General features: G+C 43.1%; 2 protein-coding genes across 4 annotated transcripts in view; both read left to right on the top strand.

The window, feature by feature from the left end:
- The window catches only part of LOC137438541 (E3 ubiquitin-protein ligase RNF13), a 238389-nt gene that overhangs the window by 46266 nt on the left and 166856 nt on the right, over positions 1–25267 (top strand). The window lies entirely within an intron of this gene.
- LOC137438536 (unconventional myosin-XVI) overlaps positions 1–25267 on the top strand; it is a 367125-nt gene that overhangs the window by 292769 nt on the left and 49089 nt on the right. For all 3 annotated transcript variants that reach the window (XM_068133664.2, XM_068133663.2, XM_068133662.2), the window contains exon 30: positions 23273–23492. In XM_068133664.2, coding sequence (XP_067989765.2) covers positions 23273–23492 — 220 coding nt within the window. The remainder of the gene's footprint in view (positions 1–23272; positions 23493–25267) is intronic.

Here is a 25267-nt window from a genome sequence, read left to right as displayed (position 1 = left end):
TGTAATAAAACATTGGAGGGCAACACCATATGGGCGAGTCTCCAAGCAATATCACCAGTTCTTTTAACAATCGGTGAAACATACATTGCAGACCATTGCGGATGGGAGGGAGACCCAGAAGGCAGTTTCTCTTTCCATCGAGCCCCAAAAGAAACTGGCTGTAACGAGGGAAACCGGATTGAAATACACAAACGATAGTCTCTTTTTATCCTTGCTGGAAAGTGGTGATGGGGATAACAAGATAGATGTTGCAGCGCTATCAGCCGGCAGGCTAGAGCTAGCACAGATCTGTGGTGGTGTATGGTGGTCACCAATGTTGGTGGTTAAGCTCAGGCCCAAGTGCCTAAAAACACACAGGATTTCCTGTAGGACCTTGGCGACGCTCTTCAAAGATCTGATACCAGTTCTTACTTGGAGATGTCCTGCGGAGAACCAACTATTCCTGTTACAGTCACGAAGGTCCCGAGTCGTTTTCACGCCAGCACTCAAAAAACGTTGCACAAAAGCACGTGAGTGAGTAATAGCAGGAAAAAGGCCATTGTAGAAAATGGGTTCCCGGAGGATCCTTTCACTGTTGTACGTCCCCATTTGCCGAGTTACTGAAATGGACCACCAGACGTGCAAGACATCTTGGTAAAAGTCAGGGAGCAGCAAAGCATCGACATGTTGCAGCTCCATGAAAAAGAGTTCACAATTGTAGCCTAGCATGCCGGCTTGTTTTAATATACAGTTTGCAGTAGATTTCCAGGGCAAGGCCTCCAGAAATATAAAACGACGAGCTGTTGAGACTCGGAAGGCCATCACCCGACAAAGAATGTCCATAACTCCCTGACCCCCTTCCGCCAGTGGGAGGCAAATAGTCTGTGGCTTTAGCCAGTGTTTGCCATCCCAAAATAAGTCAATTAAGCATTTTTGGATTGACGACACCAACGTTGCAGGTGGCTGCAAGGCAAACATTTTATGCCATAAGAGAGGGGGCACCAGGTTGTTAATGACCAGGGCACGACCTCGAAAAGACAAGGTCGACAAAATTCCACTCCATCTGTTTAATTTATTGCTAATTTTGTGGAGCAAACCATCCCAATTCCTTTTGACAAAACCAGGGGTTCCAAGATAAATACCGAGGTATTTCACACCTTCTTTTCCCCATGTCAAATTCATAGGGAGAATTGGAAGGCCAGAAGGTGGCGTACCGCCGACCCAAACTGCTTTGCATTTTGACCAATTAACTTGCGTTGTACATGCTTGAGAGTAGACCCGTAGACACTCAAATAGCAGAGCAATGTCATTACTGCTGCGAACAACAGCACATACATCATCAGCATAGGCCAAAATGATAACAGGATTTTCTGATGGAGTCACTGAAAAGCCCATAAGAGAAGATCGTAAACGAATCAAAAGGGGCTCAATGCAAAGAGAGTACAAGATTCCAGATAAGGGACAACCTTGCCGAATTCCCCTCCCAATCCACAAAGGTGAACAGAGACCATCATTGATTTTGATCAAGCTAAAAATGTGATTATACAATAAGGATACATAAGAAATAAAAGATGCCCCAAAACCAAATTGCTTTAAAATGTGAAACAAATACTCATGATTAACAGAGTCAAAAGCCTTTTCTTGGTCAATAAAAAAGAGACTGGTATGTTGTTGCTGAAATGCACACACATCCTACAGGTCTCGTACCAAAAAAATGTTATCGTGCATAGATCTGTGCATAACACAGTACGATTGATCCTGATGTATAACTGTGCTTAAAACAGTCTTTACACGGTTAGCTAGCGCTTTGGCAAAAATCTTGTAATCTGTGCAGAGAAGAGAAATTGGGCGCCAGTTCTGTATCAATTGCAGGTCGTTTTTCGAAGGGATAAGTCAAACAACTGCACGTTGACAACTAAGGGGTAACAATCCCTCACGCAGACTGTATAAAAACACTGAGTGCAAAGCAGGACCAAGCATGTCACAAAAGGTTTTATAAAATTCAGCTGGTAGCCCATCAAAACCAGGAGCCTTATGATCAGCAAGGCCATCGAGCGCAGTTTTAAGTTCACCGAGAGTAATGTTCTCATCCAAGACATGCCGCTGATGCTCATCTATCTGCGGTAAATTGGTCGTAATATTCTGCATTGCAGGCACATCATTGGGCTTAAAGGAAAACACATTCTCAAAATAAGACTGAACAATCTCCGTATTATCACTAAGAATATGCCCATCACTAGCCCGAAGACTAAGCATTTGCTGGCTCGCCTTCGTCGTCTTCTCAAACTTAAAGAAATCTTTACAACATGTGTCTGACGACAGTAAACTATTAACTCTCAGCCTGACTAAGGCACCAATACCATTTTCTTGAATTAATTCCTTAAGCAGAGTTTGTTTTTCAAAGAGGAGTTGACACCATCTTTCATCACTGAGGACCTCAGCACCTTCCTGCAATCGTAGAATTTCTTGTTTCAAGGCATCAATACATAATTGTTTACTTTGAGAGCAATTGGTTTTGTATTGCTGACAGAAAACACGGATCTGCGCTTTAGCATAGTCCCACCACTGACAGAGATTTAGGAAACGATGTTGGAAATCCACAACCTTGTCCCAAAAAACCACAAAGGACGATTTAAAGAAAGGATCGCTCAGAAGTGAGGTGTTAAAAGACCAATACAAGGTGTGGCGTTTGAAACGAGGAAAAGAAAAGCACAGTTTTACCAAAGAATGATCAGAGAAACCAGAAGGGACAATATCCGTATATGTCACAAGGTTGACAGCAGAGTTAGGAATATAAAACTAATCAAGACGAGCAAGTGAAAGATGATTTAGTAAAACCCGACACCAGCTAAATTGCTGCAGGTTTGGGTGTTGTTGCCGCCACACATCGTTGAGGACATGCCGCGAAATTATACTGGAAAGAGGCCAACTTGAAGCTGGATGTGGCTCTGCACTGTTCCTATCTAAAGTTGGGTTTAAAGTGCAGTTAAAGTCACCCCCTAAGCACAACAACGTATCAGAAGAGAGGTGTCTCAGGAAATTAAAGGACTGATTAAAAAAAGTTCCTCTATCTGTACTATCGCTTGGAGCATAGCCGTTAACAAACATAAATCGTTGCTGATTGTATTCAAACTCTACAGAGGCTAGATAGCCTGGTACGATTTCCTTAAAGATGGGGGGGGGGGGGGGGGGGGAGACAGACAAACGTGTACTGACAAAAAAAACTACGCGCACTCACAGAATCTGTATTACTAAAAAACCAAGTGCCAATCAGCTGTTGCTGCCAATCAGCCATGCAGTCTGCAGTGGCACGAGTTTCTTGCAATAAAAGTACATCAATCTTTTCCCTCCTGGCTAATTGCACAGTTTGGGACCGACGCAGCTGACTGCGCCCACCATTAATGTTCAAGCTTGCTATGTTCATAGAAACATAGGCAGCAACACAGCCATTACAGGTTTAATTCTTTCCTTGCTGTGACAAGGTACCTCTTCAGTCTTTACAGTGATTGATCAGAAATATGAAGGGCCGCAGATTGTTGTACAACGTCCTGAGCCCCACTAATGAAGGCGTGAGTGTCAAGGAAGAAATCGCAAATTTTCACGTGCCTTTTACGGTAAGTTTTTTTTTTTTGTAGGAAATCCATGATTTCAGCAGGAGGGACAGAGTCTCCAGAGACATGCTCCGATGAGAAGTCGGCCTCACCATCACTCAGTGAGGCAACGGAAGAACCTCCATCAGAGTCACAATCATTGCATTGAGAGTCCATTGCTGAAGCAACCGGCTCATCAACGCGACAATCTGAGACTTCAGCACTATCACCCTGCTGACCATGAGCTTGACAAGGCTCAGCTGCCTCATTGGAGGACACGATCACAGATGGATCACTAGTTCCTACACACTCACCACTCCCCACAGAAGGAGGGGTGGCACAATCAACACAAGCTTCAGCAGGGGACACACATGGAGGCTCAACCTCACATGGAGGTTTACCCTCAGAACACCGGAGAGACTCAGGTGCTGTCTGGCCAACACATACATTTTCAGCATTTATCACATTACCCTCAGAATATTCTGAAGGCAGAGGAGGCTGAGGGATTACCTCAACTGGAGGCAACTGCTGAGGAGGAGGTCACGCTCCACCATTACCTTCACTAACCACTTGAGCGTAGGTTGGAGGACAGGCCAAGACCTTATTATCCGGCTCGTTGAGGTCGCTAGAAGGTGGGAGGGTTATTTTCCTGGTTCTCTGTTTGTCTACAATGGGGTTTGCATCAGCACCATCCATACTGTTTACATCATCGACAACGATCTCAGTAGAGCCCTGCTGTTCATCACCATTCAGGCTAGTGACTCTATCCATGGACTTTTTTGGGCACGAGTCTTTTAAATGACCATATTGACCACACTCAAAACAAACGAGAGAGACTGTGGAGACAAAGACCCGATAAGTGTGACCTTTGACCTTGAAGGGCAATACCGCATTTAAAGAGGTTACACCACGTGGTAAAATCATATAAACAAAACGACGAAAGGACATGACGTGTTTTAACCGGTTATTTTTTCCTCGTACAGGAACCATTGTAACTGAAGAGACAACAGAACAAGTTTGTTTAGTTCAGTAACCAGGTCTTTGTTCTTAAGGAACGGAGGAGCGTTAGAGAGAGAAACCCGAACTGCCGGCGTGTCGAGTGGACATACCTGAACTAACCACTCGGGAGCAAAGAAAAGCCCGTGCTTGACTATTTGAGCACCATGGGCACTGTGGAAACAAAGATTACCACACGTTTATTCATGCGAGAAGCCACTTTTACATTATCCAAACCGATTATCTCTCCGACGGCAAGGATAATGGCCTCGACGTCGATTCCCGACGGAGAGTGAGCAAACTAACCCGTGCTTCCGGGTTAGCGCTTCAAGAGACGTGTAACGAGAGCTATCCGCCATCGTTTCACGTTTAAACAAAGGATAAATGTATAAAGGGTTAATGAAGCCAAAAAGCTCAGTAAACAAACGAAAAATAAAAATATTTACGAAAAAAGAATAAGTATTATGATTTGTAACACGAAGCGAAAAAACCCAAAGAGGGAACCGCCCTAAGGGTGAACCTTTACCGGTCTCACCACGTGTGCTCCCTCACTCTCTCCCTCTCAAGAGGGGGGAAGGGATGATAACGTGGAAGGGGGATACACAAAGGATGGCACAAAGGTGAGAAGAGGTAAGGGGAGGGTAAAGATACAAAAAACCACGACAACGGAGCTACAAGGCCAAAACAGGAGCAGACGCCATGACACCGCGGCGAGAGAGAGAGAGAGAGAGAGAGAGAGATGAGAGAGAGGAGAGAGAAGAGAGAGAGAGAGAGAGAGAGAAAGAGAAAGAGAAAGAAAGAAAGGAGGAAACACTGCAACCTGAAAGTTAGACGTTTGGGTTACGGAGGGTTCATAAGGGGTAATAAAGGATGTGAGTAAGAATGGGGGATGGCATGAGATGATAGTGCACTGCCTTCTTGAAGGCCTGGAGGGAAGAGTGGGATCGAGTAGCTCTCTGGAAGGCATGCTCCACATATGGGAGAAGTGAGGAACAAGAGTTGAGGTGTGCAGACAACCTGCATTTTAAAGTTTAACCAGGAGTGGTTACTGGAAGATCAATTACATCCTGGACTTTTTGTAGAGGGTGGTGGAAGAGGGAGTGGGAGAGTCAGATGACAGTTGTATTTGTAAGTGAGAGGTCTGAGATAACAGAGGGAAGTAGACCGGAAGAGATGCGGTTAAAAACCTGAGGCCACCTGCACACACAATATGAGAGCAGCAAGCCTTGTGCTTCGGCCTCATCTTGGGAGTTTCCAATAATGTTGAACACCTTTAGATTCCACAGAATCAGGTTAGGTCAAAGTGATGCTGGGGCCCCTGCTCATAGGGGAGGGCACTATTCCATTGAGCTCTGGACAAGGGGCGGATATAATGTGGGTACTTCTGATTTTTTCAAGAAAGACTTGGAATGACAGAGGAATGCCAGCCTGGTCTGTGCCAGCTTTGGAAGTTGAAAACACTCAACACAGCACTTCTCTCATAACTATAACTATTGAACCACCTTTAGAGGCCATTTTCCCCTGTAGAGCAGGGGTTGGCCTTTTTCGGGCACCGTGGTCCCCTTTTTGAAGCAATGCGCCAACCCTGTCAGTCGCCACCTTGCGACACACAGGGATTTACCAGTGAACTGCTACTCAATTTGCCGACCTCGGAAGGATGACAGGCTGAGTCAACCCCGCTGGTGTTCATTCAGCGATTGACCAGGATTCGAACCCAGGATCCTCGAATCCCAAGCCGGCACCCCAACCGCTAAGCCAACACCAGGCTCATAACTATAACTACAACAAACTATAATGAATAAGTAATCCATGTGTTGGTTTTAATAGTTGTTATCGTTCTTTACAGCATTTCAAAACACAAATGTTATATGGAAAAGAAACCAATGAGGAACAATTAGAAAACAAATTTGACATATTTTTGTGAAATTAATTCCATTTCGTTTCTGTAAAATCCGGAAGCCTCTCCTCAGTGAAAGACACGTGAAAGCCCGCTTGGAATTTTCAAAAAAGCACCTCAAGGACTCTCGGACTGAGAAACAAGATTCTGTGGTCTGATGAAACCAAGATTGAACTGTTTGGCTTCTGTCGAGCCACTCTGCCATAAAGCCCAGTTCGGTGGAGTGTTGCAGTGATGGTTGTCCTTCTGGAAGTTTCTCCCATCTCCACACAGGATCTCTGGAGCTCAGCCAGAGTGACCATCGGGTTCTTGGTCACCTCTCTTACCAAGGCCCTTCTCCCCGGATTGCTCAGTTTGGCCGGGCGGCCAGCTCTAGGAAGAGTCCTGGTTGTTCCAAACTTCTTCCATTTAAGAATATTATGGAGGCCACTGTGCTCCTGGGAACCTTCAATGCAGCAGAGATTTTTTTGTAGGCTTCCCCAAATCTGTGCCTCGACACAATCATGTCTCCGAGCCGAGCTCTGCAGGCAGTTCCTTCGACCTCATGGCTTGGTCTTTGCTCTGATATGCATTTTCAGCTGTGAGACCTTCTTATATAGACAGGTGTGTGCCTTTCCAAATCATGTCCAATCAATTGAACTTACCACAGGTGGACTCCAATCAAGGTGCAGAAACATCTCAAAGATGATCAAGAGAAATGGGAGGCACCTGAGCTAAATTTCAAGTGTCATCACAAAGGGTCTGAACACTTATGTCAATGTGATATTTCAGTTTTTTCTTTTTAATAAACTTGCAAAACTTTCTGAAATCCTGTTTTCTCTTTGTCATTATGGGGTATTGAGTGCAGATTGATGAGGGAAAAAATGAATTTAAACGATTTCAGCATAAGGCTGCAACATAAAATGTGAAAAAAGTGAAGGGGTCTGAATACTTTCTGAATGCACTGTATGTGTATGTGTATATATATATATATATATATATATATATATATATATATATATATATATATATATATATATATATATATATATATATACATATATATATATATATATATATACATATATATATATATATACACAAAGAATTAAGTTAAGCACCCCCCCCGTTTTTTTACAACCTCGCACATTACAAGTTTGTTGTCGTCAAAACAGTGTAATATACCCATGATATTGCTATATTTTCTGGAGAAGTGATATTATGGTCACATAAAAACATAACAATCATGCCGTTTTCAATATTTTATTCTGAATAATTTAAGGTGAAATTTTTTGGGAATTTTAGGCATATTTTCACCTCAATTTAAGTATGGAGCTATAGGTCTATCACGGACAGTGTGGATGACGTTTATGTTTTCTAACGTACAGTCATTGTTCTGAGAAGACCTCTAGCGATCTTTGCGTCAATAACGTGTGTAGGACCCACGTGATCGGATCACTGACTCAACCAATCACTTTTTTTCACTTTGATCACTCAATTTCATCAATGGATAATTGCTAATGTCATACCAATCATTATTTGATCTCACATACCTTAGAATATATGCCAATGTATACATATACACAAAGAATATATATTAGGGGGTGCTTACCTTAATTCGTTGTGTAGGGGTGCTTAACTTAATTCTTTGTGTATATATACATACATACATCCACACACATCCACACACACATGTACACTGACACACATGCATACACATATATACACACATATATATATATATATGCACATATATACACATATACATCCATACACACACACATGTACACACACATATATATACACACACACATGTATACACACATACATACACACATACACACACACACATACACATATACATATACAGACACACACATATCTATATATATAAAGTAGAGTTGGCCTCTGTGTCTGTATCCTGATGTATCTACGATCTCTAAGATCTCGAGAACCCGTGGACGGATTTGCGAGCGGAAAGTACTGTTCGACTCGGGATGGTCCCAGGAATGTCACGGAGACATAAACATTTAAAAAATTTCGGGTTTTAAAATTAGCGTATTATTAGCACTAGCAGAAGAGAGAGGGATTCGAAGGGAGGGAGCGCAGCGCTTCTAGCGCTTCTGACTACAGCACACCTTAAAATTAAAAAAACTTCGGGTTTTAAAATTAGTGTGTTACGCGTAATTAGCGCTAGCAGAAGAGGGAGGGAATCTAAGGGAGGGAGCGCAGTGCTCCCTCCAGCGCTTCTGTTAGCGTAATTAGCGTATTTCGGAACGTTAATTTTTCAACTTCATTATTCGGAATCAGTACGTCCCAGAGAACCTTCGTAACGTTAATTTTTCAACTTCATCCGATTGACATGGGACCAACGGCATGTGACAAAGAGTGAAACATACAGGCTACATTTATTTGACGACAATGAGTTCCGACTTCCGACCTCGGTGGGATGACAGGCTGAGTCAACCCCCCTGGTGTGAAGGGGGAGGAGGAGGGGAGGGGGAAGAGAAGGGGAGGGGAACGAGGGGGAAGGGGATGGGAGGGGGGAGGGGGAGGGGGAAGGGGGAGGGGGAGGGGGAAGGGGGAGGGGAGGGGGGGGAGGGGAAAGGGGGGGGGAGGGGGAGGGGAGGGGCCCTTCTTCCCCTGGGCACCCCCACACCCTTCCCTCCCCCCCTTCCCCTCCCCCCCTCCCCCCCCCTTCCCCCCCTCCCCCCCCCATTCCCCTCCCCTCCTCTTCCCCCTCCCCTCCTCCTCCCCCGCTTCCCCCTCCCCCCCTCCCCCCCCGTTCCCCTCCCCTCCTCTTCCCCCTCCCCTCCTCCTCCCACTCCCGTGCAAAGCCGGGTACCTCTGCTAGTATATATATACACACACACATACACACATATACATATACAGACACACACATATATACACACATGCACACACACACACACACACACACACACACACACACACATACATATATATATATATATATATATATATATATATATATATATATATATATATATATACACACACATACACACACACACACACACACACACACATGTACACCCACACACATCCCACATGTCCCACATGTATATATCCCACATCCCACATGTATATACATGTTTAAAGTGTACTTGCACATAACTAATAAAATAAAAACGAAAAAATTTCTCTCGGCAATTTCCTGAAAATCGGTGAAATTCGATGACATTCGCTCGGTGAATTCACTCAGTTTCTCGGTGAAATTTTTTCTTTGGGCGGTGTATAATCGCTCCGAAGGAAATATCTCTCAGCAATTTCCCGTCTGTTAATTTATATATCTATCTATAATTCCAGTAATCTCTGTGTGTTTGTTTGTTTGTCTGTGACCGCTGTTTCTCGACAACCACGGGTCCGATATACTTTAAACTTGCCAGGTATATTGCTGGGGACCCGAGGATGTGCCTTTTCAAGGTTTCATATTAATCGGACAATTACTTACCGAGCTATGTCCAAAAAACGATTCAACCAATCAGAGAGCAGCGAGCTATCGCGTGTGCCGAACGTGGCGAACACACTCTGCCTCGGATGGCACATTTGAGAGCGTATTCATTTATTTCCCGTCGGCAAACTATGTTGGCGCTATGTTGGCGTTAAACGATGTTTTAAAACTAATTAAAACCCCGGGGGGATTGTCACTGTACTCGCAAGCCGTTCGCCGTTCGCTTTGGCGTTGCGAATGGACCAAAACATTTCATGGACCAAACCATTTCATGTAAAGCGTTCGCCGTTCGCTTTGGCGTTGCGAATGGACCAAAACATTTCATGGACCAAACCATTTCATGTAAATAGAGGGGGGGATATAATTTTAGATATAGATATAGTACGGGCATGCCCTAGTTTTACAAATGTGAATTACACGTCCATGCACACGTGAAATTGAGTTTGTTTTTGCACACGTGAAATGAACACGTGAACCTTTACTTCCGGATAATAATGTTGAATGAAATAAGAACGAAGAAATATATGTCGGCATCATTGTTGACGTTTTTGTGACGACTGTCATCAAACGGAAAAGTAATATATCTTAACGGAAAAGAAAAAGCGAATTTTTAATATATGTCGACATTTTCCCCGACTTTTATTTTAGGCAATGTATGACACATCATCACTTCGTCATCATCATCATACATCGGTGTAGGATTTTTAAAAATATATCTCGGCATTTTCCCGTGTGTGCGTGAATGTTCTCAATTATTGCTGATACCGAGTCTAAAACCATCAATACAAATTAAATCAGATGGTGAGTTATAGTGGAGATAAAGGCATGAGAGAAGTTCAATGGCCTTTATATTATAGGCCTTTGAAAATTCATTTCGTTCTATAAACGCTAACTTTCATCGGATTTTATTCCCGTTTTTTTTCAACCAAGTCTAAAACCATGTTAGCAACTGTGAAAAATGAAATGATATATCGAATTAGAGTTGAAATAAAACTGTGAGAAAACGAGCAAGACACCACGGGCTAAACAAAACAGGCCTCAAAGCTATGCGAGTAAACAAAATGGTGGATATTTGTTTTTGAAGCCTCTTCCAGAATGGGTGGAGCTACTCCGTCAATGGAGGAAGCCACTCCCCCGGACAGACAGACAGGATCACCTACGGAGAATATATAGATAGATATTATATACACACATATTATACATGACATATTATAATGTATATTATATGCACACATATTATACATGACATATTATAATGTATAATATATACACACATATTGTACATGACATATTATAATGTATATTATATACACACATATTGTACATGACATATTATAATGTATAATATATACACACATATTGTACATCACATATTATAATGTATATTACTGTATATACACACATATTGTACATGACATATTATACTGTATATTTTATTAACATATTATACATGACATACTTTCTTTCCATTTGTTCATCTTCTCCTTCAGTCCATCCATGCTCTCCCCCAATCAACACCAGATCATCTGCACACAACAACTCCCACGGTAAACCCTCCTTCACGTTCTGAGCCAGCACCTCCATCACAGCTACAAATAGTAGTGGACTTAGTACCGACCCCTGATGCGCTCCCACCTTCACCTCAAACTCACCACTGTTCCCATCCTTTTTCCTTACAGCTGTGCGTGCTCTCTCGTACATTGCCATCACTGCTCTGATCAACCATTCCTCCACTCCTAACTTCCTCAATGCCCATGTCACTACTTCGCGTGGAACCCTATTGAATGCTTTCTCCAGATCAACAAACCCAAGAAACAACTTCTTCCTCTTCTCCATGTACTTCTCCTGCAACTGCCTCACAATAAAAAGCGCATCTGTCATTCCTCTTCCTGGCATAAATCCAAACTGCATTTCGTCAATCTTCACTTTCTTCCTTATCCTCCTCTCCAACACCCTTTCCAATACCTTCATTCCATGCTCCAATAACTTTATCGCTCGATACGAGCCACAGTCCAGAGGGTCACCTGGCCCCTTGTATAGAGGGACGAGTGTACTCAGTTCCCAATCCACTGGAATGCGGCCTTTCACCACCAGATTGCAGATCTTTGTCATTCTCTTCACACCCCAATTTCCCGCTGCCTTCAACATATCTCCCACAACTCCCGTCGGCCCTCCCGCTTTTCTACTCTTCATTGCCTTTATCGCTTCCTCAACTTCCTTCTCAGTTATCTTCTCTGCCGGTCCTAAAACTGGGTTACTCTCTATGTTGCCATCCCATTCATTCTCTGTATTCGACAGCATTTCCATATATCTCTTCCATCTTCCTTTAATTCCATCTGGGACCACAACAATTTGTCCCACTTCATCCTTCAAGCAACTCACCCCCATCACATCACACCTCTCTTTCGCTATCTGCTTTGCAATCCTGAATACCGCTCTCTGACCCTCTTTGAAATCCAAGCGTTTTCCGAACATTTTCCTACATGCCTCCTGCGCCTTTGCTACCTCTTTCTTTGCAGCCTTCTTGGCTGCCTTATAACTTTCATGCTCTGCTGTTTCTGCTCCCATACCCTTCGCCTTCTGCCACTCCTTGAACTTCTTCCTCTTCTCGTCAATCCTCTTTCCAACTTCATCATCTCAATCATCCCATCCTTTTCAATGGATCTCAATCCAATTGATGATCTCAATGATCTCAATGATGATGATCTCAATCATCGAATTTCATCATTCATCTCAATCATCTCAATCATCATCTCAACAATTCTTCAGACTCCTCCTCACTCACCACATTCTAAACATCACTCCAGACCCACCTGTTCAACACTGCATTCAACATTTAACCCACAGCATTTAACCCCTGACTATCTCTTCTCCTTCTCCTTCCTTTTGCTTTGATTATTTACCTATTGATTTTTATCTTTTTGCACTTGTTTTTTGTACTCTGTCAAAGCGTCTTTGGGCTTCTTGAAAAGCGCTATATAAAATAAATGTATTATTATTATTATCATCCCACCACCATGTTTCCGAGTGCCTCGGTGGTCCTTTTGTCCATCCACACATGAAATCCACACATTTCCAAGTGCCATCCATACATGACATGTTATGCTGTATATTATATACACACATATTATACCTGACATGTTATGCTGTATATTATATACACACATATCATACGTGACATATTATACTGTATATTATGTACACACATATTATACGTGATGTGTTATACTGTATAATGTCTACACACATATTATACTGTATATTTTTTAAACACATATTATAGATGACATGTTATACTGTATATTATATACACACATATCATACGTGACATATTATACTGTATATTATGTACACACATATTATACGTGATGTGTTATACTGTATAATGTCTACACACATATTATACTGTATATTTTTTAAACACATATTATAGATGACATGTTATACTGTATATTATATACACACATATTATACATGACATGTTATACTGTATATTATATACACACATGTTATACTGTTTAATATTTAAACATTTATTATATGTGACATGTTGTACTATATATACACACATATTATACAAGACATATTATATTGTATATTATATACATACATATTATACTGTTTAATATTTAAACATTTATTATATGTGACATGTTGTACTATATATACACACATATTATACATGACATATTATATTGTATATGAGCTACACACATATTATACTGTTTAATATTGAAACATTTACTATATGTGACATGTTGTACTATATATACACACATATTATACATGACATATTATATTGTATATTATATACACACACATTATGCTGCATAATTTTTAAACATTTATTATATGTGACATGTTATACTATATACTATATACACACATATTATACATGACATATTATATTGTATATTATATACACACATATTATACATGACATATTATATTGTATATTATATACACACACATTATACTGTATAATATTTAAACATTTATTATATGTGACATGTTGTACTATATACTATATACACACATATTATATATGACATATCATATTGTATATTATATACACACACATTATACTGTATAATATTTAAACATTTATTATATGTGACATGTACCATATACAACAACAACAACATGCATTTTAAGGCCATTTTCCCTGCTAGAGCGGGGGTTAGCCTTGCGGTCCCCATGACAATCTTCTCCATTTTTCCCTATTTTCTGCATCTCTCCTTGTTAACCCCCTTGCCCGCATTTCTTCTTCCACCATCTTTAGCCAAGTCTTTCTCTGTCTTCCCCGTCCTCTCCTTCCTTCTACATTCATTTCCATCACTCTTCTCAACCAGTCACTGTCATCCTTCCTCAACACATGACCAAACCATCTTAACCCTTTTCATCTTCACAGCATCAATCACAGGCTCTATTCCCATCATCGTTCGCAATTCATCATTTGTCTTCCTCTCTCTCAACGACACTCCGCACATCGACTGAACCATTCGCATTTCCACCCTTTCCAGCCTTTGTTGCTGCTCTACATTCATGACCCATGTCTCGCTCCCATAAATCACAACACTTCTCACACATGCAGCATACACCTTTCCCTTCAGCTTCAATGACACTCCCCTCCTCATCAGCACGCCACTCAGTTCCCGAAACTTCTTCCATGCACATCTCACTCGAGCAACCGATGCCGAGTCTGATCCACCTTCTCCATTCAGCATGTCTCCGAGGTAGCAAAATGTTTTCACACCTTCCAGCTTCACGCCGTCTCCAATATCCAACTCAACATTTCCTCCATCTGCAGCTCACTCTATGCACACCTTACATTTGAATGTAGCTGCCACACTGGTTAATGACCCTCTCAGACCACTACATTTTCGATGAACCCACTCAGCGCACATTGTACATTGAATGGAGTTCACTCCGACACCCTTCCTGCACACAGCACATGGCCACTTCCCAGTTCTTTCCACCTCACCACATGCTTTACCACTGCCATCACCTTCGTCTTTCTTATATTCCCCTTCAGACCTTTTGTCTCCATACATTCCTTCCACTTGTTCATCTTTTCCTTCAGTCCATCCATACTTTCCGCAATCAACACCAGATCATCTGCATTCAACAACTCCCATGGTAAACCCTCCTTTACGTTCTGAGCCAGCACCTCCATCACAGCTACAAATAGTAGTGGACTTAGTACCGACCCCTGATGCACTCCCACCTTCACCTCAAACTCACCACTGTTCCCGTCCTTCGTCCTTACAGCTGTGCGCGCTCTTTTGTACATTGCCATCACTGCTCTGATCAACCATTCCTCCACTCCTAACTTCCTCAATGCCCATGTCAATACTTCGCGTGGAACCCTATCGAATGCTTTCTCCAGATCAACAAACCCAAGAAACAACTTCTTCCTCTTCTCCATGTACTTCTCCTGCAACTGCCTCACAATAAAGAGCACGTCTGTCGTTCCTCTTCCTGGCATAAATCCAAACTGCATTTCGTCGATCTTCACCTTCTTCCTTATCCTACTCTCCAACACCCTTTCCAATACCTTCATTCCATGCTCCAATAACTTTATCGCTCGGTACGAGCCACACTCCAGAGGGTCACCTTTCCCCTTGTATAAAGGGACGAGGGTACTCAGTTCCCAAGCCACCGGAATGCGACCTTCTTTCACCACCAGATTACAGATCTCTGTCATTCTCTTCACACCCCAACTTCCTGCTGCCTTCAACATATCTCCCACAACTCCCGTCGGCCCTCCCGCTTTTCTACTCTTCATTGCTTTTATCGCTTCCTCAACTTCCTCCTCAGTTATCTTCTCTGCCGGTCCTAAAACTGGGTTACTCTCTATGTTGCCATCCCATTCATTCTCTGCATTCAACAGCATTTCCATATATCTTTTCCATCTTCCTTTAATTCCATCTGGGTCCACAACGATTTGTCCCACTTCATCCTTCAAGCAACTCACTCCCATCACATCACACCTCTCTTTCGCTATCTGCTTTGCAATCCTGAATACCGCTCTCTGACCCTCTTCCGAATCCAAGCGTTCTCCAAACATTTTCCTACATGCCTCCTGCGCCTTTGCTACCTCTTTCTTTGCAGCCTTCTTGGCTGCCTTATAACTTTCATGCTCTGCTTTTTCTGCTCCCGTACCCTTCGCCTTCTGCCACTCCTTGAACTTCTTCCTCTTCTCGTCAATCCTCTTTCCAACTTCATCCGACCACCATGTTTCCGAGTGCCTCGGTGGTCCTTTTGTCCATCCACATACCTCACCAACGGCTCCCAACAGACTATATTTCATTGACATCCAACCACGTTCAAGCTCAACCACATCATCCTCTACCCTACTCAGCCTCTCTTTTAATGCCTCCCTTACTGTCACCTCTTTCAACCTCCACACCTTCATTCTCGGTTGGTACTTCACCCGCCGAGCTCTCCTCGCACCTTTCACCCTTATGTCGCAGACAACCAAGTGGTGCTGTGAAACAGCCTTCTCCCCCGGGATCACCTTTGTGTCCCTGAGGTGCCCCCTATCTCGCCTACGCACCATCAGGTAGTCAACGGTTGTCGTCGACCCACATGACGTGTATGTAACAAGCTTATTATCCCCTTTCTGGAACTGAGTATTACAAATCAACAAATCAGCTCCATCAGCAAACTCAAAAATCCTTTCACCTTCTCCATTTCTCACACCATATCCGTAACCCCCATGAACTCCCTCAAAACCATCCATACTCCTTCCCACATGTCCATTTAGGTCTCCTCCTACCACAACAACGTCCTCATCTTTCACGTTTTCCATCAGCTTCTCTATCGCACACCAGAACTTGTCCTTCTCTTCATCGCTCCGACCAACCTGCGGAGTATATCCCGAGATGATGTTCACCAAGAGCTTTCCAATCATCATTTTCACCATCATCAACCTATCACTCACTCTAGTCACACTCACCACACTGTCTACAAACTCCTCAGAAAACAGGACACCAACACCATTCACGCCCTACGGGCACCCTTGCCACACAAACTTGTATTTCTGTCCCTGCCTACCCTTCACCATTTTCACACCACTTCCCTTCCATCTCGTCTCTTGCACACAACATATGTCCACTCTTCTTCTGACCAATACTTCCACCACTTCTCCTGATCTCCCTGTCATTGTCCCTACATTCCATGTCCCAAACCTCAGAAACCGATCTCCACTTCAGGCTGCACCCTGCCCACATGTAGTTGTAATTGTCATGGTTCTCTTTTTGAGGCAATGTTTTTATGGCCGGATGCCCTTCCTGACGCCAACCCTCTTAGTCGCCTCTTACGACACGCAGGGATACGGTGTACCTATTCTAACCAGGGTACACACCGGGATAAAGCTTTGAATAAAACCAAACGGGTTTAAACCCGAACGAATAAACGGAGAATGAAATCAATAATAACTATATACAATAAAGTATGTGTGTACTATATATACACACATATTATACATGACATATTATATTGTATATTATATACACACATTATACTGTATAATATTTAAACATTTATTACATGTGACATGTTGTACTCTATATACACACATATTATTCATGACATATCATATTGTATGTTATATACACACACATTATACTGTATAATATTTAAACATTTATTATATGTGACATGTTGTGCTATATATACACACATATTATACATTTATTAAAATAAAAAATAAAAAAAACCTTTAGAGGCCATTTTTCACCGCAAGCGGGGGTTGGCCTTTTTCGGGGACTGTGGTTGTTGTTGTTTTTTGGGTCCCCTTTTTGAAGCAATGTTTTACGGCCGGATGCCCTTCCTGCCGCCAACCCTTTTTGTCGCCTTTTTACGACAAACAGGGAATTACCAGTGAACACATATTATACATGACATATTATATTGTATATTATATACACACATAAGTATACTGTATAATATTTAAACATTTATTATATGTGACATGTTGTACTATATATATGAATGAATGAATGATCGTTTTAAGGCCATTTTCCCCGCTAGTGCGGGGGTTAGCCTTGCGGGCCCCATGACAATCATGGTTCCCTGTTTGAGGCAATGTTTTTATGGCCGGATGCCCTTCCTGACGCCAACCCTCGGTCGCCTCCTACGATGCACAGGGATACGGTGTACCTATTCTAAACCGGGGTACACACCGGGATCATTCATCCCAGCAAGCTGGTACTCAATTTGCCGACCTCGGAAGGATGACAGGCTGAGTCAACCCCCCTGGCGTTAATTCAGCGATCGACCGGGATTCGAACCCAGGATCCCAAGCCGGCACCCTAACCGCTAAGCCAACACCAGGGATTATCTCAGACATGATCCATATCCATATCTCAGACATGTTGTACTATATATACCCACATATTATACATGACATATTTTACATATATATTTACATACACATGCACACACACACTAACAGAGGTGCATACTGAGACCTGGCATGTCCCCATTCCATCTCCTGAAACCCACCCACATGTGGAGGTCGCAACTAAACCAACAACACACCCTAACATCTCTGTTGTGGGGCACACGATCATTTTGGACCCCCTTCCTCCCTAATTACACACGCACACATCCACATGTATGAAACATACCATTCCTATCCTAAACGCAATATAACCCAGACAACCAGCGAGTCGGGACGGATCACGCACACAGTGACTATAAACTGCTTAATTAATTATCATACATAAATAAATAATCAATACATAATTACAGGTAATTAATCAATTCCTACCTGTTTGATGGTAAATCACAGAAGCCCCCGTCATGTCTTCCTCATGGAGGATTCCTCGACCATGTCCCATGTCCTCAAATGACTGGGATGTCTTGAATGTGTCTCAATTGAAAGGAAACTCATGGCATTGGCTTTTTCCTTTACCCATCATTTTGGGCCCTCCTGAAGTTTGGGCCCTAGGCCCAGGCCTACTTGGCCTATATGGTAATCCGGCCCAGCTTATGGTACGGATAATGTTTCTCACAGATTACCATATTCTTTTCTAGAATCTTTGACCACTTTTTCCATGTTCATCGCAGTATATCTTTCCGCTTTTGGCTGTGTCCTCAATCTATCAACCTATTTTTAACTCGTTTTAATTTTAAACCAATAAATGTTTGATCTCCCTCCACCAAATGCACCAAATGCACCAAATGCACCAAAGCACTATGCAGCGAGACGAGCCGGTGACGTGAAGGAATATTTTAGCATGAGGGCAAAATATACAATATGTCAATGTTTGGGAGCTGCACATCACTCAGTGAGTGTACAACATAATTTAAAATAAATACATTTTAAGCACGTGATATATTGGCTCAGACCTTTTATATAAAAAGCTGAACGACGTGAAAGAGCTGAAGGACAAAGGGCAGCAGATGGAGAAACTACCAAAAGGTATATGGGTGTTGGACATCGTGTACGCAAGAAGGAAAGGAGGGATAACAAAAAAACCAGGAACAATGGCCCAGATCGGAACAGAATGGGAAAGAATCCGTGTTTGTGGAGGAGATCGCGGATGTGCATCGATGACCGAGTGAGTACACGAGGTAGTGATGTGCATGGCTGACCGAGTACACGAGGTAGTGATGTGCATCGATGACCGAGTGAGTACACGAGGTAGTGATGTGCATGGGTGACCGAGTACACGAGGTAGTGATGTGCATGGATTACCGAGTACACGAGGTAGTGATGTGCATGGGTGACCGAGTACACGAGGTAGTGATGTGCATGGATTACCGAGTACACGAGGTAGTGATGTGCATGGGTGACCGAGTACACGAGGTAGTGATGTGCAGAGCATTTGAAAGACTGAAAGGAAGAGGACGAGATGACAGGCACAGGGAGAATGTTCCACAATTGGGAGAATAACGCGAGGAATGAATGGGCAGTCAGTCTGGACTTTGGGGGGTGGTGAGCAAAAGAGTAACTATTGCAACCTAGGGGAGGGCAGAGGTGTGAGAGGACAGGTCGAACAAGGCCGGATGTAAGATTGTATAAAATAGAGCACACGAACCTGCTGCCGGTGGGAGAGTGATAGTCCTTGGGAATCCTCCTCTTGTCTTGAGATTCCAATGGTGCTGAAGATCTTGTTTTTCACGTCCTCAAGAGGAGAAATGTGAGATGCAGAAACACCAGGCCAGAGTAGGACTCCATGGAGCTCAGTATGAAAGCCTTGTACACCATGGAGATCCATATGAAAGCCTTGTACACCATGGAGATCCATATGAAAGCCTTGTACACCATGGAGCTCCATATGAAAGCCTTGTACACTATGGAGCTCCATATGAAAGCCTTGTACACCATGGAGATCCATATGAAAGCCTTGTACACCATGGAGCTCCATATGGAAGCCTTGTACGCCATGGAGATCCATATGGAAGCCTTGTACACCATGGAGCTCCATATGGAAGCCTTGTACACCATGGAGATCCATATGAGAGCCTTGTACACCATGGAGCTCCGTATGAGAGCCTTGTACACCATGGAGATCCATATGAAAGCCTTGTACACCATGGAGATCCATATGAAAGCCTTGTACACCATGGAGCTCCATATGGAAGCCTTGTACACCATGGAGCTCCGTATGAGAGCCTTGTACACCATGGAGTTCAATATGAAAGCCTTGTACACCATGGAGCTCCATATGAAAGCCTTGTACGCCATGGAGATCCATATGAGAGCCTTGTACACCATGGAGCTCAGTATGAAAGCCTTGTACACCATGGAGCTCAGTATGAAAGCCTTGTACACCATGGAGCTCCGTATGAGAGCCTTGTACACCATGGAGCTCCATATGAGAGCCTTGTACATCATGGAGCTCCATATGAGAGCCTTGTACACCATGGAGCTCCATATGAAAGCCTTGTACACTATGGAGCTCCATATGAAAGCCTTGTACACCATGGAGATCCATATGAGAGCCTTGTACACCATGGAGCTCCATATGAGAGCCTTGTACACCATGGAGCTCCATATGAAAGCCTTGTACACCATGGAGCTCAATATGAAAGCCTTGTACACCATGGAGCTCCATATGAAAGCCTTGTACATGATGGAGCTCCATATGAAAGCCTTGTACACCATGGAGATCCATATGAGAGCCTTGTACACCATGGAGCTCCATATGAGAGCCTTGTACACCATGGAGCTCCATATGAAAGCCTTGTACACCATGGAGATCCATATGAGAGCCTTGTACACCATGGAGCTCCATATGAAAGCCTTGTACACCATGGAGCTCAATATGAAAGCCTTGTACACCATGGAGCTCCATATGAAAGCCTTGTACACCATGGAGCTCAATATGAAAGCCTTGTACACCATGGAGCTCCATATGAAAGCCTTGTACACTATGGAGCTCCATATGAAAGCCTTGTACACCATGGAGCTCCATATGAGAGCCTTGTACACCATGGAACTCCATATGAAAGCCTTGTACACCATGGAGCTCAATATGAAAGCCTTGTACACTATGGAGCTCCATATGAGAGCTTTATACACCATGGAGCTCCATATGAGAGCCTTGTACACCATGGAGCTCTGTATGAAAGCCTTGTACACTATGGAGCTCCATATGAAAGCCTTGTGCACAATGGAGCTCCATATGAAAGCCTTGTACACCATGGAGCTCCATATGAAAGCCTTGTACACCATGGAGATCCATATGAGAGCCTTGTACACCATGGAGCTCCATATGAGAGCCTTGTACACCATGGAACTCTGTATGAAAGCCTTGTACACTATGGAGCTCCATATGAAAGCCTTGTACACTATGGAGCTCCATATGAAAGCCTTGTGCACAATGGAGCTCCATATGAAAGCCTTGTACACCATGGAGCTCCATATGAAAGCCTTGTACACCATGGAGCTCAATATGAAAGCCTTGTACACCATGGAGATCCATATGAGAGCCTTGTACACCATGGAGCTCCATATGGAAGCCTTGTACACCATGGAGATCCATATGAGAGCCTTGTACACCATGGAGCTCCGTATGAGAGCCTTGTACACCATGGAGCTCAATATGAAAGCCTTGTACACCATGGAGCTCCATATGAAAGCCTTGTACACCATGGAGCTCCATATGGAAGCCTTGTACACCATGGAGCTCAATGTGAAAGCCTTGTTCACCATGGAGCTCCATATGGAAGCCTAGTATGCCATGGAGATCCATATGAGAGCCTTGCACACTATGGAACTCCATATGAAAGCCTTGTACACTATGGAGCTCCATATGAGAGCCTTGTACACCATGGAGCTCCATATGAGAGCCTTGTACACCATGGAGCTCAATGTGAAAGCCTTGTACACCATGGAGCTCCATATGGAAGCCTTGTACGCCATGGAGCTCCATATGAGAGCCTTGTACACCATGGAGCTCCGTATGAGAGCCTTGTACACCATGGAGCTCCGTATGAGAGCCTTGTACACCATGGAGCTCCATATGAAAGCCTTGTACACCATGGAGCTCCATGTGAAAGCCTTGTACATGATGGAGCTCCAAATGAAAGCCTTGTGACCTTATGCACCACCGTTTGGAGTAGGTGTTTGATTTATATAGTTTATCATGATGTTGGAAAAAAAGACAGATTGCTTCATAAGCAAAAATAAACAGAGGATGGTTTAGCCAAAGCATATACAAGTTGGTTTTGATGCATCAGCTTGATTTATGTGTACATCATGTTATAATATCCTTGTTGATTAATTAATTGATTAACCAATTTGCAAACTTCTCTAATCATTAGCGCTGTTTGCAGTCACTATCTATAACAATAAAAGGGAATGTGCGCCAGTCAGTTAGTGTGGTGTGGTGTGGTGTGGTGTGTGTGTGTCCCCTCCATAACTTCAAAACCATGAAACCTAGCGGCTGGAAACTTTGCATGCATACTTAGGGAACTCCAAGGGAGTGCATTCATGAAAACTCAGTGTTTGGGTGTGTTAAAACTCCCCTTTTGAAGATAATTAACCAAATTATTAAATTCATTATTAAACGGATTATTGAACAGACTTAAAAAGCTTTGCTTTTGTCTGGGGTGGGAGTCAGGAGGGGCAGAGTGGGAGTCCAGAGGGATGTGGGAGGAGGGAGGGGTTGGTTGGTTGGAGGAGGGAGGTGATGGGTTGAGAGGAGGGACCCGACCTTGTCTGGTAACGCCGAGTACATTTGCTCGTACAATGTATTTGTGAAGTGCAACTTGCTGTCCTTTGATAACCCAGTGAGTGTTGTGGCCGGTAGGGACGGCTAGTTACCAATAAATAATCCGTTTTTAGAATAACATTTGTTGAATTTATCCTTTGCATGTGAAATCTATACACCGCAGGGCTCCCTGCCTCGCAGGCTGAACGTCTCCGTAACCAGAAATCAACGCCCATGCCTGTCCAAACAAGCTGCCTTTGATCCCGCCTTCCCCTGGAGCTCTTTTCCAAGCCGTTCTCCACCTTCTCTTAATGGGACTGTCACCCAGTTCCTAAAACACGAAGGCAGCGGAGAAATTGTGATGAAACAGCAATCATCTCCACAACGAAGGAGCAGTGACTGCCGTAAGTTGAGATGTTAAGGAAGTGATTCTGAGTGAACATTTGGCAATTTGGGTTGATAAACAGTAACTTACGAGCAAGTGCTCGTTGTTGGTTTTTCTGTGCTAATAACTTTATTTTTACCTGTCATGTGTCGCTGGTCTACCAGAGCTCCACGTGGTTGTTGTTGTTTTTTTGTATACAGAATCGAGGCTCGTGTAAGACCGAACACATTGAACATGACTGCACTGTGTTGTTGTTTTTTGTTATTGTTGTGGTTCTTGTTGGGGTTCTATTTTTTTAAATGTGCACCCATTGTTCATCCAGCTGCTGGACTCCACCCACATTTGTTGCTTGACTCCACCCACATTTGTTGCTTGACTCCACCCACATTTGTTGCTTGACTCCACCCACCATGGCACCAAGATGTAATGATATGGCCGCCATCTTGGTTTTCTGGTGGGCCGAACACATTAGGCCTGTTGGTCTCTGCCAATTATACACTGCACAGGTTTGTTGCATCAGAATTTCCATTGGCTTTGTTTGGGCCGAGTGTTAATCACGATGAGGGACCCGGAAAATCGAATCAATAATTTAAAAAATGATTAGTAAGGTTTAATCAAGCCCGTCAGCACGCATGGTATGCGCCTTCCTAAAAATATAGCGTTACGTACTTTTTGAATGGCCCCATATTATTGGGGTTAAAAATCCGTGACCGTGTGACGAATCAGCTCGTTCTGATATAACGATACAAACTCAGTGTCGAGTTAATCTTTCAATAGCGCGTTAAATGTGCGTTTCCCAATCGGCCCGTTACCTGATTTTGTCACAGGATGTGACCACAGTGCGGTCATTCTTGTTATAAGCAGAATACAAGCTCACTTCCTGTTTCGTTTGTAAAGTAATACCGTGAACTTTGCAGCAAAGTAATTTTTATGTTGAAAAGGTAGGTGACGTCTTTAGGTAGTCATGACGTTCTGCCTAGGGCTCTCCTACCGCTAGAGGCCCCCGTGATGCCCAAAATGGACAAACCCATTTTCTTCACCCATTCAAACCCATTCACCCAGCAAGTGAATTTTTTTAGCAAACTATATTGAAATGTGTTATTTTAGAAAACAAATTTATCGGTTGCTGTATAGGTAAGACGTTATACTCAGCGACTCCGCGGATTGGCTGTCATTAGCATTAACAGGAAGCTTGGCCAGCAACTGTCCCATGATACGACATCATTGATGATTTTGCCTTAAAAATGCAGAAAGGTGCATTTTAAACTCAAAAGGTAACAGTGAAACTGAAAATGGTAATTTGCTTTTACAATCTTACTATAATTCACCAAATGTCCGTCTGTCCATTCGAAGGTACCGCAAAAATGGATCAACCGATTGCAACAATATTTTGGGTGGGTATTCCTGGGACCCATTGGAGTAAAATAGGCTATATTGTTTTTCCAATTTTTCCAAGTTTTCCAATTTTTCAGTTTTTCCAAACATGATGGAATAATATTTACCGATATGAACAGTGATGTGGCTTTTGTTGAAATTCTACAACTACTGTTTATTCTACGTACCAGGAGAGAGTAGATCGACTGCTGACGAACTCTTCCTATATAAACGTGCGGCTCCGAAAGAACACGGCAGCGTGTGCAAAGCGACTGAGAAACAAGTGTAGCGGCCGCTTCCGTGTTACAGATTCGACACGCACTCTTCACACATAAACGTGCGACTGAGAAAGACGTGCAGCAGCCGCTTCCGTTTTGCAGAATTCAATCTTTTTTCAAAATGGGCGCCATGTACTGTTTA

This window comes from Myxine glutinosa, chromosome 13 (genome assembly GCF_964187855.1).
Source record: "Myxine glutinosa chromosome 13, kmMyxGlut1.1, whole genome shotgun sequence".
Taxonomy (NCBI): domain Eukaryota; kingdom Metazoa; phylum Chordata; class Myxini; order Myxiniformes; family Myxinidae; genus Myxine; species Myxine glutinosa.
This window is presented reverse-complemented; position numbering and strand designations above follow the sequence as displayed.